The following is a 14,930-nucleotide window of genomic DNA, read 5'->3' as shown; positions in this document are numbered from 1 at the left end:
ATATCATTTGATATGAGCTTTTAACGTGATACAATTTTTACTTGTACAAAACAAATATTTCGGGCAGATTTGCTCCTAAATGGATGCCTGTTTTTCGTTGAATGATTCATCCTGAAACACCCTCGAGCTAACCGTTATATATTTATAGCATGCGCAACTGTGCTACGCCTGGTACTATAAAATCGTCCTGTCAGAATCCTGTTGCACACAAACACATACAGAAGCTGTTGAAGTGCCATCGGTGGAGCTGGTGTGAGGCGCATCAGGATAATAAGGACGACGGAAAATGTCAGTGGCGTAAAATTTTATGCGAGGAAAGTGAAAATTTCGGTGCACTTCGAATACTGTCCTGTACATTAGTTTTTAGTTAGTGTTCCTCCTCTCAACAAGTGTGCAAATTGAGTGCAAAGGAAAAGCTACTAGTACGGGTACACTGGAAAGGCGGCCCTGCAAGCCTCTGCTCTTAGTTGAAAAACCAATAGAACCCTGGGAATTCGACGCAGGAAATCATATCACAGTGATTGCAAACTATGTTCAAGAGTCGTAGCGAAGGAAATGTTGTTTATAAGTGCACGGTTCGATTGTTGGAGGATTTAGACGTCTTAGAATGTGAATTTCAGGTAATCAGAAGCTTTAGAATTAAACCAATTGATCGGACAGCAGTGAAAGAAGAAGATTTCATTGCATATTCTGTCAAGATGTTAAAGAGCACAGCTGAAGGACATTTTCATGTGCTTAGAAAGCATACGTTTTTATCTTGAAGGGGTTGTGTTGCCTGATCTATCAATCTTTCCAATCACCATCCTGTAATTTGTGAAGATTACATATATGAGCTCATCCTGTTTTCATCTTTGTCTTCTTATCGTAAACTATAGTTACGCGTTGCTATGAATTGCCCATATTTACAGCACAGTACGTGATGTATTAGCGCTACCACAACGAGGGTGGTTTTTATGTGGATGATGTCTCGCGATTTACGTAAGACATTCGAATTTAACGTTGCGGACGCGTGCTGAACACATGCTACCAGCTATATGCGGTTTTATAATCAATTTCCCATCGTATTAATTTTTGTGGGAATTCTCATGTAGCAGCTGTAAAAGGCTGGTGTCTGGGATCGAAAATGTGCGAACCCTTTAGCATCCAATGTCGCATTTGTCACTGAGTTGCTGGTTATGATTTTATGGAACTCAAAATTGGTACAATGGTGGCTCATCATTTGTCACTCAATCCAGTATCCAGTATCCAGTAAAAATATATAAACTAATTTAATAAAATTTAGCTGTAATAATCTAGGTATTCGAAGTTTGAGAAGGAAGAATACAAAACTTGAATGACAATCTTAAAAATATTTAAAGTTTGAATCAAAGCTAATGTGTAACTTTTTAGTATTTATGTGTTACTGTGAAACATGATTTGGTATTCATTTTTAACATTTTGACGTTAAAATCAATCTATTTTCAAAATGTTAAATATAAAATAATACACACATCTACGGACATTTTGTTGAGGATAAGTTGAAACATAGTTATAACGTAGTTGAAACATAGTTATAACATAGTTGAAACATAGTTTTCGAAGCTTGAATCAGAACGGTAGATATTAAGATAGCTTATGACTTACTGTTTTTTAACACTTTACATCTATGATGCACAGATGTATTTTTGGTATTTTTATCCAATGGTGAAATTAACCAGTCTCAAAATTTTTAAATTAATGAGTTAACAGGGAACGAAAAAGTAAATAAACGATTTCTATTGTTCTTTATATTAAATGGAAAATAAGACTGCAAAATGAAGAATTTTGAGCTTGTGGTAGTTAAAGGGGTAATGACGACATCATAAATATCGTAACATGCTTATAGTTTGGCTGAAAAGCTTTGATTGTTATCCTCCGCTATATTCGACAAACTCCGTCTGGCTCCAACCGCCTAGTGTGTAGCCTTCAATGTACTCATCTGGAGGTGATTTAATGTACTATACTTTCATCTCTCTTATTTTAGCCACACCACAAGGGCAATTTTTTGCTGGACTATGTATGCGAACAGTTGGAAATCAGCGAGAAGGACTATTTCGGGCTTCGATTCGTGGACTCTGGCAAGCAGAGGGTAAGTGCTTCCCGGTGCCAAAACATGGTGTCATCATTATGTAGTTGGCATACATTTACATACTTATAAATATGCTCACTAGGGCATGCGAATGCAGTGCCTTGGTGTTTAATGTGTACTCTTTTTTCTCCTTTCTCCCAAACGCCTTTCTACTTGGGCGCATTACCACCTTTTCTGGAAAATGCAGCATTGGCTGGATCTTGCAAAAACGATTATCAAACAAGTAAAAGGTATAATTTGTGGTCGGTTAAAAATAGACCCACAGTAACGCGAACGTTACCTTGTCAAAGTAATGTGTACTTTAAAACACTGTTGAGTTCAGAGTCTGCATGGCCCGTAAATTAAAGTTTACAGATACTTGCTCAAATCTTTTTGTTTAGATATAATATTCAATGCATCAGCTTTTTAAGGCAATTAAGTTAAATTATGATATTATTACTCTTCTATCCAAGCTGGTAACTAAAAATATCACAGTTGGGAGAACAGGTGTAATATGGCCTCTGGCAGAATAAAAGGTTTTGGTGAAATTTCAATCGTGTTTCTCACGATTAATATTACAACCACCAAATTAAGTTAATTTTTGAGCAGGAAATCAATTGAAACTATTTATTTTAGTTAGTATTGTAAAAATTATTTACGGTGTAAAAATTTTATATTCCGCATCTACGCGAAATATAATGCTCTACGTGAAGTATAATAGTGTACTTCGAGTATCCTCACAATTGACACGTTTGCTCTATTTTGTACACAGTGAAGCTTTTTCAGATTTCAACATCTGGAGAAGTGTAATTTCTACATAAAGCGTATTAGGTGACAGTCGGGGCGTTTTGCTTCGCATAGTTGCGGAACTTATACTTCAGATGTCGTCAACAAATAATTCATAGTACTTTAAAATGGGTAACATTGATCAGTTCAGGTAAGTTGACAGAAGTTGTTTATTTCACAGAATGGTCTAACTGATCAATGTTACCCCGTTTTACGGTACTTTTATTCTACAATACTAACTAAAGTAAATGGTGATTATTGAAAAAGTTTTGGCTACTCTTTCGTCGGGCATTCTGGCCACGTGTTCAACCCACACCGTGGCCTGTCACATTGTACTACCTTCACTATATTCACACTAATAGTGTTTCGGGAAGATACTTGCACATGACTGGCAAGTTACACCGAATTTCGATTTGTATCGATTGACGACAAAAAGCAGGCACTTTGGACTGCTTTCGAAGAAAATTGATGCTTCGTTTGGTGGTCTTTGATTAACTAACTTTATTAAACAATATTTATGTGACATGATTGGAGTGAGTTTGAATATGTATTGAGTGTGAGAGTTCGATCACTGTTCGGGTATGTAACGAGTTTACAATCCGTGAGGTTCACTAGGGATGGTAAATATTTAATTTTCAATTCAATTCAATTTTCCGTTATAGGCTCCGGTTAAAACATTCAGTTTCAATATCACTTCTTAGTGTTTCACCGAAGATGATGGTGGTATCAGAATGTATTGGAAGAACCGAAACTTTAGGTACGGTCCGCTTATATTACCCTGTAGCAGTTTTCACTACCAGTACCCAAACATGGCTATCTCTACTGAGAATCGTTTTAACGATGCGCCCGAGAGGCCACTATAACGGCTACGGCAGAGAACATTCTTTCATCAAAACTAGCTGTCACCCTTGCAGATTAGGTTCTGTATTTTTCCATTTCGTACGTTGGAGTAACTGGCTTATGTACCCAGTAAACCATTTGGTTTGTATATCTCAATTGCAACTGAGATATACGAAATCATATCTGAACGAAAAAGTTATATTTCAAACCATATAAGAACATATATGTACCAAACTGGAGGCGATATACGTGCGAGAATTTTGACAACTATTCTATTTTGCGTAGTTTTTATAACACGCAACTAAATATTCCTGAATATATGATTAAGATATAATCAAATACTGCAATCGTCTATACTCCTTTATAATTCACAGTCATGAATTGTATATGAAAACACGCACGACTGCAAAACAACTTATTGTTCACTTCGGTTTGACATACTCTAATCATTATACAATTCCAATCTGAAATTGGCATGAAAACGATTTAATGTGAACTTTCTATTACGATTTTGTGTTATCTGGGTAGTCGCACGACCAACGTATCCAGAGATCCTGGAGGGCCTACTTCATATGCTGCAGGCAGTCAAGGTTTAAATGGCTTAATGTGGCTTGAATCAGGCTCAGCAACTGAGGCTGGTTGGCACTCCAACCAGCAAATGACCAGGTGTAATGAAATCCAAATCATCTGGAGAGTTGGAGAGGGGTGAGAGGAAACAAGAATTCAGCACGGCTTCCACTTGAGTGACGACGGTATGGAACTGGTCCACCGAGAAAGCTTTCAGTCTCATAATTCGACGAAAGTTGTATTCAATGGACTTGATCCCCGCCTCCCATAATCTGCCAAAGTGGGTGAGCGAGCAGGAATAAAACGGAACTTAATCCCATCGTCCATACAATAATGATGCCATTTCTCTGTTTTAACTGCTGCATTAGCTCATTTCGCGATCAAGTAACAGCAGGGTTGAAATCAAAGTTGCAGGAAAGAGGCTACGGTGAAAATGTACGTAGCGTTGATCTTGGGCTCACGATCCGCCCCGACGAATGCGGTCGCGTTGTCGCAATGTATTTCGACGATACGGCCACGGCGCACAACGACACGTTTCACGGCATTAATGCAAGACGTGACGGAAAGATCGGCAACGATTTCTAAATGCGTGACCTTGATCATCAAGCATATGAACAACGCTACGTACATTTTCACCGTAGCCTCTTTCCTGCAACTTTGATTTCAACCCTGCTGTTACTTGAAAGTACAACTCCTCGAGCTTTGCTCGGGGTCCATATCCTCCTCGTGCTCTTCCATTTTCTCTAACAGTATCTGAGCATTTTCAAATTCATCTTACTTTGCGTCGAGTTTGTTGATCCGTGCTTGCACCTGGAGAGCGTGATTGACCGGATTATAATGCTTCAGGAAACGTTTCGTACGCATAAGGAAATCGACAATGTTGTCTAGCGCCTGCATCTTCGGCTGCAGCTTCTTCAGCATTCTGTAGCAATCTTCGAGAAAAACTGTGCGAAAAATACGAAGAACAATAGACCAAAGCAGACCGGTAAATTATTTGGAAAGAGGCTCACCTGTGAGGCCTTGCATTTTATTAAAAATTACCAACAGTAGCAAAATTCTGATACTTCAACAAATTTTCCTGTGGAAAAAGGTATAAAGCACAGCATCACAAAGCATCACGGAAATTGAAATTGAAATCATATGCCGCCTTAAAGTCCACAAACAGATTTGTCATGTTTTATGGAGGAAAGAATTTCTATTAACTGTTGCAACTTATTTTTGTTAATGCTTCTCAGCTATATGAATGAAGAATAATGAATCTAAAAGTTGTATAGAGGATACAGTTTTTCTTTTGCGAAATGCGAGCAGAAAAGTTTGGAATCCGCTGGTTTAGGGCAACAGCCGTGTTGATTAGTATAATAATATTTTATTTCTTCACTAAAAAATCATACTTATGCATGTTGTTTACCTTGATATTAAAAACCTTTAAAAAATACTTGCAGATGTGGAACCTTTAATACTATCCTTCCGTGTAAAGTTCTATCCTGCCGACCCCTGCCGTCTAACGGGCAACGGAAAGGTGATGCTTTTTCAACAGCTGAAGCGTGACTTACGACATGGACGGTTATACTGTTCTATTGGAGAAGCTGCCGCGTTAGGAGCCCTCATAGTTCAAGGTATGTGTGTGTGTACTAAATAATTCGAAACAGAAACGTATGCAAAAACGCTACTCATCTTGCTCGGTAATCGTGACTTCGGTCTGGATACAAAGCTCTGTTTGGTTGGCGCCATCTATAATCTTTATCTCTGACTGCCAGTGCGCGTTTCCGATTGCCAATCCATCGAGTACTTTCATATCCAATATACCCTCGTTTGCAGTGTATTTACCCTGCAAGATATGTCGGCAACGATTAATGAAGAAAGTTTAGAATTTTTATAACAAACTCACCATTTGCAAAGGACAAGCCATAGGGGGTGTAACGAAATCCAAGTGAGCTTTAACTAAGCTGTTTTGATTGTACATTGGACAGAAGTCTTCGAAAGTTAACGTGTTCGAGTGCGCACAGTTGGAGTGGTCTAAGTTGCAACGATGTACTGAAATAATAAACTGGAATTCCAATTGAAATGTGGAATTTTTACTCATTCATGCAACCGATCAAAAGCAACTTACCGTGAGCGGTGGCTGAACGTTACGTAGTGCTTCCATATTGCCAGAAATGACAATGGCCTGTTTCTTACCAACAATTTTAACGTTGCTAAACTTTACAGCACTATTGCTCATGCCATCGCATAATTTGTACTTTTCTACTTGATAATTTTTTACTGCCTTAAAAACATGCACAATTGTAAATATACAATATATTAAAAAATCGAAATTATACCTCAACGTCAAAAATAACGTATGTGGACATGAAAAGTAAAGTAAATCCAAGAAACTGCTTCATTTTGATACATTGACCATTTCATTTCATGTGCACTTATTTTATATGGACAATTTCGAACCACGATAATTTTTCGCTCCAATGATTGTATGCTATTCATTCACTTTATTTTAGGTAATGCTCTGCACTCTGTGAATTAAACGCACTAATTACGTACGTATCACTAACTACAAGATCGCTGGATCACTTAACCTGCCTATTAAAATAATGTTATACTGATGGTTGTTGATTTGACAGCTGGCAGTTCTTTTCAGTGTCTGTTTTCGAACGATTAAACCCGCTAGTCGTAGATGAAATGGCTGTCTGTCGGGATAAAATTGATAGCGGAATTGAAACGTGAAAAATCTTCCAACTTTTCTTTCATTCAATTTTTGTATTCTACTTAAGACGCTCATAAGCTATATCTCACTTCAGTTGTTACCCTTATAGGTGCTGAAAACGCTTTATACTGACCCTTGATCATAAGTTAGACTAGCTTATCTAGGCCTCGTTTACGTCTTAGTGTGCTCTGGGTATTTTCATGGTTTCGTCGGTCATGATATGGTTCATAGTCATACGTAATAGGCTAGCACGGAATCGTATTTGCTACCGCAGGAAAGTAACGTCAATTTTCTCCTGGATGTAATTAAGGATCTTATGAAACTGTGAGTGTGATACAGATCAATAAGATGCCGCATGAGTCTTCGCAATTAGAATAATATATTTCCCCTTTCTTGGTGCATTTTTCTCTGCATCCTTTAAAAAGTCGAGTTTTCCCAGATATTGCCCAGATAATAGTTGCACTACAATTTTTAGGTAAGCTGTTAGCACGTTGGTTGAAATGCAGACTCTTCCAGGTACTATACTGAACTTTATACATTTGGACGCTGCAAATGGGGTCCAAAGTCCAATGTCGGTTACTCTTGGTACTTGCTTGCTTACGTACTTCTACTTTGTTAGTTGGTCTTACATCTTTTAATAAGACCCGCAAATCGTAATTCTTCCATCTAATTCTATCTAGATTTTCCTCCACCTGGTCTTGCAGCCTCCGCTCGCTGTGCCCTACTTTGTCGTGTTCTTTAGTTCTTTTCACATTCGATGCAAACCATATCGATTGCAGGATAGTTGTTCAGCATTCTAGCAATATATGTCCTGTCCAATGATCCGTCCAATTTTAGCCATTTGCTGCACACTGGGTTCGCCGTAGAGACGCGCAAGTTCATGGTTTATTCATCGTCTCCATACACCGGTTTCTTTCACACCACTAAAGATGGTTCTTAACACCCGTCGTTTGAAAACTCCGAACTTCGCAGGGCCTCTTCTAGCAGTGTCCACAATTCATGGACGTAGAGGATAACCGGTCTAATTTGCGTTTTGTACGATGCGCACTTTGTACAGAGGTTCAGATTATTCGACCGCAATTGTTTGTGAAGTACATAGTAGGCATGTCTTTGTGATAATATGCCTTTTAATATCACTGCTGGTATTAGTTCTCTATCGCCAGTGTCCAAGGTGATGGACTCGTCGACTACATCCAACTCATCCCAGTCAATTATACTGCCTATGCTAGTGGTGGCCACGGTATAAGCTTAATGCGGGCTAAATCAGATTCTCAATAGATCCGCGGCCCGAAATGACTTCTGTCATTAATAAATTCATTCTAAAATTCCCGTCCTCCATGCATCAAACTAGTCCGCGGGTCGCAAGGACCATATTCAAGAGCTGCATGCGGCCCCCCTGCCGCAGTTTGGCCATCACTGGTCTAAGCGGACCCCGTCGCGGTGGGTCCCATCCGCCAGCATATACGTCGTTTTGAACATATTTATCTTAAACCCAATCTCACGCAATCTCTGCTTCACGGTTTAGTCTGATGTACCTATCTTCCATCGCCATAAATTTTCTGCCGACAGCATCCACATCGTCAAAAAGCGGGTAAATTGACCGAATTTATTAAAAATCATGCACTTTCAAAAATCAAGGGCAATGTTGAATAGCAGGAAGACCCCTTGTGGAAGACCACTACGAAATTCGAATGGGTTCGACAATACACCCGTAATTCTCACTCAGCACTGGATTCCATCCATCGTAGCCATAATAAATCTAGTAAGCTTACCTAGAAAGCCGTTCTCGTTCAGAATTTTCCACAACTCTTTTCGGTTTACACTATCATATGCGGCTTTAAAGTCAATGAGCAGGTAATATGTGAGGATTTGGAATTCGCGGCACTTCTGGAAGATCTGCCACAAGGTGAAGATATGGTCCGTTGTACACCGACCCTTCATGAAGCCTGACAACTTTCCACAAATCTATTGGTTATTGGCGACAGTCGATGGAAGATGGCTGATTTGTAGGTGGCATTCAGGATAGTGATCGTTCGGTATTTTTCACAATCCAGCTTATCGCTTTTCTTGTAGATAGGGTAAATAATCCCGCCTTTCCTCTCTTATGGTAGTCGTTTCGTATCCCAAATCTTGACCATCAATTGAAGCAAACAGCTGCTCAATTTGTCCGAGTCCATTACGATAACTCCAAAGTCATCATTTCCTGCTGCTTTGCTGTTCTTCAACCGCTGGAGGACTTCTTTAACTTGCGAGTGGCACATCTCCGTTGCTGCACCAATGAAATCACTTCCTCCACTATCACGGGCTTCCGTCTGGACGCCATTCAGGTGTTCATCAAAATGCTGCGTCCACCTTTCGATCACCGGTCGTCTACCAATATACCTCCATCCTTATCTCTGCTCATTTCGGCCCGTGGCACAAAACCCTTACGAGATTCGTTGAGTCTTCGATAGAACTTCCGTATCGTGAAATCGGAACAACTGCGCAAGTTCTTTGCATTCCTTCTCCTCTTGATGGCGCTTATTCGGATTTGCTGTATCCACTTGTGCTTGTATCGCTTCACATTCTGACGGGTGGCTCTACGCAGCAGCGTCCTTCTCATCCCATATCTGCTAGCATTCCTCGTTACGTTACTATTCGTTACGTCGATTCGGTGCCATACGGCCTAAAACGCTGTTAATGGCTGTTTTAACGGCACTCCAACAGTTCTCAAGAGGGGAATCATCCAGCTAGCCCCAGGTATAATAGTTTTTAACAGAATCGGATATTTTTTGAACTTCGGTTGTTTGTTTTCTTTGTGGAATTTCTGTTATATTTCTTTATTTTTTATTATTAAAAATATCTAGAAGTAGATTTTCATACTTATATCTAGAAATATGATTCACAAACTTCATTATCGTTAGTTACTAGGACTGAAAGAAGATTTGCGCATTTTGATTGTCGGTGCAGTGGTTTTGTTTCTTTTCCTGGCTCTCGTAACTCGTACTGCTCCGTCGATACAGTATATCACTCGCCGATGCTTTACTTGAATTATAAGAGTTTTGGACTTCCATCGACAATCTTCGGTTGGTTGTAATGTAATTCTTGCAAAATCCCATACCCTATTTGTGAAATTATAGATTCCCTGCAAAAGTTAGGTCAAAAATGATTTATTGAACAATGTGATATTTATTTTGTCAAACCATTCTGAGTGGGCATTCTAGCGTTTTCTCCGGGCTATTCAGAAAAGTTTGCATAAAGATCGGATCATCAAATGAAGGACACAGATCATGCTCTAGTAATTCTTCAAAATATTCACACGTAGAGAAGTCCATTGTGCATCGATGAAGCAATACGTGGTGCTAGAATATATAATTGTTAGTATTTCATAGAAATATTGAGTCATCGTTCAGCTACTTCCAATGGCCCTTCAATATCCTCATTGATTTCTATAGTCGTGTTCGAGCTCAGAAGGTTCAACCTGCTACGGACTGAGTAATCCACAAATTTAATTGCATAGCTAGAGTTGCTCTTGCACATTCTCATGTAATCCACACGAAAATATTTTTGAATCTTAACAAAATACGATAAATTTTATAATTGAGATGGTATGCATTAAAATTTTACCTTTTCTTGATTGCCATCAATGGAATGAAGTACAAAGAGTAGTATAAAAAGTGCTTGTGTTTTAGGCAACATTTTGCTGCGGTGTGACAAAATATAATTACTGGATATACATATTTAATTAGACGTGCAACGACCTGTATTTACTTTCATTAAAAATCATATTACCCTAATTATTTCTAAACGAGCTGGGTGATTTTAATTCCGAAACACGTACAATGTAGTACTTTTAAACACCGAAAATTGCGTTGCGTTAGTTCGAGCAGCTGGAGAAAAAGGCAGTAAAGTTATACAAAAACCGTAGCGAATTCGTTGGCATCGTATGTAACTTAGAGACTTACAGTATTGATCCGCATCCAGTAGCGGATCGCCATGGTTCGGAAAAAATTGACAATTAACTTTTTTCTGGAATTAGTACCTTTGCTGCAAGACGGAGGGCACAAACACGCACAAGGCCTCTGGTAACCGGAGGCACGAGATCAATTTCGATTCTATTCGAGATCAATTTCGTACATTTGTTATTGTAACGAAAGCTGTCAGAATGCAGAAACAAACCCATTTGTTTTCATTTGAATGTACTTACACTCTTTGTCAGCTCTCTCCTCACTTATAAATCTATCTTTTCGATAATTCCTATACAGCGAAGACAAAGCCTTTTTTACGTTTTTGAAAATCTCTCTTATTAATGACCACCCTCTTGTCATCCAGTCACTTGTGCAATTGCTATCGGTCTAAATGCAAGAGAAACGGACCCCCCCCCCCCCCCTTTGTCAACACTCAAGTACTGATTCTCTTAAGCCAAGGAACATGTGTGCTAAGTTCAATGAAGAATGGTCAAGGTGTTCTGGAGTTATGGCGGAACATACATACATGCAAATTCGCGTGCATTTTTATATTTACAGATAGATAGATTGCACATTCTTGAAGATATTGTTGTTGTTGAATTTATTATATAGTGGTTTAATCGACGGGTCATTCACCACTCGTACCAGCTTCTTGAAGATAGTTATACGATATTTAATTTGTCATTTTATTCAGCTGTTTGGATTGAAGGAAGAACTGCTTGTCGTTGTAGTGCTTTTGTTTCTTTTCCTGGCTCTGGCAACTCGTACTGCTACGTCGACGCAATATACCGCTCGCTGATGCTTTACTTGAATTATAAGAGTTCTACACTGCCATCGACAATCTTCGGTTGGTAGCATTGCAATTCTAGAAAAATCCCACACTTTGTTTGTGAAATTATAGATACCCTGCAAAAGTTAAGTCGCATTGAAAATGATTTTTGTAACGTTGTCAATCATGGTATTTTTGGTCTAACCATTCTGATTGGACATTCTAGCGTTTTCTCCGGGTTATTCAGAAAAGTTTGCATAAAGATCGGATCATCAAATGAAGGACATAGATCATGTTCTATTAGTTCTTCAAAATATTCACACGTAGAGAAGTCCATTGTGCAGCGATGAAGCAATACATGGTGCTAGAATATAACATTATTACTATTTTTAAAAGTATTTAGTCATAGTTAAGCTACTTCCAGTGGCCCTTCAATATCTTCTTTGATTTCTATAGTTGTGTTCGAGCTCAGAACGCTCAACCTGCTACGGACTGAGTAATCCACTAATTTAATTGCATAGCTATAGTTGCTCTTGCACATTCTCATATAATCCACACGAAAATATTTTTGAATCTTATCAAAATACGAGTAATTTTATAATTGATGTGGAACGGATTAAGTTTATACCTTTTCTTGATTTCCAGCAATGGAATGAAGTACAAAGAGTAGACTACAAAGTGCTTGTGTTTTAGGCAACATTTTACTGCTGTATGACCTAATGTAATTACTGAACATATTTAATTAGACGTCGGATAAAGGACCGTAATTACTTTCATTAAAAAACACATTACGCTGATTATTTCTAGACGAGCTGGGTGATTTCGATCCCGAAACACACACAGGGGAGTATGTTTCTTCACTGAAAATCGCTTTGCGTCAGTCGGAGCAGCTGGAGAAGAAAGCTATGGAACTGCACAGAAAGCGTGAACCCGGTCAGGAAACGGTAGCGGCTTACGACGAATTCGTTGGCATCGCGCGTAGCTTGGAGACCTACGGTATTGATCCGCATCCAGTTAAGGATCACCGAGGCACACAGCTCTACTTGGGAATTAACTTTTCCGGAATTAGTACCTTTGCTGCAGGACGGAGGGCACAACACTTCCGGTGGCCAGAGGTGCACAAGATCAATTTCGAAGGGAAGATGTTTATCATTCATCTTGCCTACACGGACGATCGACGTGAGGTGGTGAGTGTCATTGCGAAATATTTTCATCACCAATTGATTTTAAAAATACTGTTTATATTTTCGTAGAAAAAGCACACGGTAGGATTCAAATGTCCATCGGGATCTGCTTGTAGATATGTATGGAGATGTGCCATTGAACAAATGTTATTCTTTACGTAAGTGTTTGAAGAGAATTGTTTTAGGATAATAAACATAAATCTTGTATCTTTAGTCTTCCAACAAGCCAACATGCGTCAGTAATGTCCGGGGGAGGATTCTTTTCCTGGGGTACCAAGTTTAGATATTCCGGTCGAACCGAGCGGGAGATTCTTTCAGAATCGCTCAATGCGTTGCGTCAGCAGAAGATGAACAATACAAGTCCCAGCAAGAGAAAAGCACAAAGTGTACCGGCCACACCATCCAGCCCCCAAGGCGATCTAGCGGAAATCCGTAAGTCGCGTAAGTACTATGTGTTATGACCAAACGAGCGCTAAGGTGTTTTTGTTTCTGGTGATAGGATACAGCAGCCTTCCTCGGTCGACAATGTCGGAACCATTGGGCGGTTGCAACGATCATATGGCTTCATCCGTTTACTGTCCAGATAACGCACTGCCAACGCTGGAAACTGTCTCGGAGGAGGCACGCAAAACAAACGGTGAGAGCAATGACCATCTGTCGGATTACTACTTTCGCGATTCATTTGATCATTCGTCGTCTGAGTCAGGGTTCGCCAGTAATGCGATTGAAAACCGCCTCGGATCGCATCTGCACCATCGCCAAACATATACTTCCGATAATATTTCGTCGCTGGCTATGCACAGTATGGCGAATAATTCAACCATTGTTCAGCAACAGAACGCCAGTAATAGTGCAAAGAATCTGAAAAAGTTCTCCCTCATCCAAGCATTTGTTCCATCGTTTTTCTTCGTCGTTGTGGTGTTGGCCGTATCGGCTGTGTATATTCTAGAATCAGATTCGGAAATGTTCAGTACGTTGAAGAACTGGCCGGAGATGATTTGCTTACGCTATCAGTACTATCAGCCTCTGAAGGAATTTTTGACGAAAAAGTTTGGTGCTATATTCTGATTCGTTTGGGTGAAACGAACCGGGAATAGTGGCGAGGATGGTTTCGACGGTAACTACGACGATCATCACTATACAAGATCTGGCAACCATCCGGAAGGAAACGATAGCCACATGACGTTAACGCTCACGCTGCCCGTTACGAAGCATATTTGAAGTGTGATGTCAGATAAAACGAAACGTATCAAGGGAAAGGGGTTCTATCGTCGGATATATTCTAGGGTACGATTTGCATTTGAGACTAAAAACAAATCCTTTTTCAATTACAATGGTTTGAAATTACTGATAGCGTTTGAATGCCTGACAGTGTAACTAGCGCATTTCGAGCCGAAAGACAGTTCTGTCGCATGCATGCTGTAGATAAAGTTCAAGAAACATTAATTGCTGTGTAATTTATGAAAATTGAAATGGAGCTGTTTCGAACCTTCGGTCGATGCATGTACAAATTGTTCATTGTAGGCTAGTTGTGATACCAGTGAAGCACATATTTAGATAAGACGAAAACTACGAAATGTTATACCGCATAGTCTGGTAATGCGCCAAAATTCTTTAACCAATAGTTAGTAGTTTGCTATATCATCATTAGCAGTGAAATGGTAGAGAACGGCGAAACTCCAAAAAACGACAGCATTATTACAGTTGGAAAACAATCTCGATTTCATTCGAGCATTGTTATTAGAATCAACAAACAAACAAATATCAATAAAATGCACAAACGTACAACTGCACTCGCGAAAGTAAAATATGCGCTATAAGATGACGTCATTGTGAGCATTTAGTAGTAGGTAATAATAGTGACATATGAACCAGATGTTTCATTCTTCAAATGCATAACTTGCGTAGTATTGAGTATGTAGTTTGACCTGAGTTTGAATGCGATGAACATGCAATTTTACCAGTAGCTAAAGCATTTAAGATCAATAGATGTGTTTGGTTCCGTTGTAAAAAATACATAATCCGGAATAACAGCAAACAAATAAATGAG

General features: G+C 39.3%; 1 protein-coding gene across 1 annotated transcript; it reads left to right on the top strand.

Annotated features, from left to right (window-relative positions):
• Positions 1-530: 530 nt before the first annotated feature.
• Positions 531-13,948, top strand: LOC128743693 (FERM domain-containing protein 5). Its single transcript, XM_053840320.1, has 8 exons — positions 531-620; positions 2,003-2,107; positions 2,295-2,337; positions 5,722-5,895; positions 12,504-12,883; positions 12,950-13,038; positions 13,095-13,321; positions 13,380-13,948. The coding sequence occupies exons 1-8, from the start codon at positions 531-533 to the stop codon at positions 13,946-13,948; spliced, it is 1,677 nt and encodes a 558-aa protein (XP_053696295.1).
• Positions 13,949-14,930: the final 982 nt, after the last annotated feature.

Source organism: Sabethes cyaneus, chromosome 3 (genome assembly GCF_943734655.1).
Source record: "Sabethes cyaneus chromosome 3, idSabCyanKW18_F2, whole genome shotgun sequence".
Taxonomy (NCBI): domain Eukaryota; kingdom Metazoa; phylum Arthropoda; class Insecta; order Diptera; family Culicidae; genus Sabethes; species Sabethes cyaneus.
The sequence above is the reverse complement of the archived record's forward strand: the minus strand, read 5'-3'. Positions and strand labels throughout refer to the sequence as shown.

What these genes read in the sequence shown, in the direction of transcription:
- LOC128743693 (XM_053840320.1), top strand. Translation starts at nt 531, where the DNA reads ATGTTCAAGAGTCGTAGCGAAGGAAATGTTGTTTATAAGTGCACGGTT. An exon ending in TGGACTCTGGCAAGCAGAGG is followed by an intron (nt 2,108 to 2,294) that starts GTAAGTGCTTCC and finishes TGGAAAATGCAG; the next exon opens with CATTGGCTGGATCTTGCAAA. An exon ending in CGGACGATCGACGTGAGGTG is followed by an intron (nt 12,884 to 12,949) that starts GTGAGTGTCATT and finishes ATATTTTCGTAG; the next exon opens with AAAAAGCACACGGTAGGATT.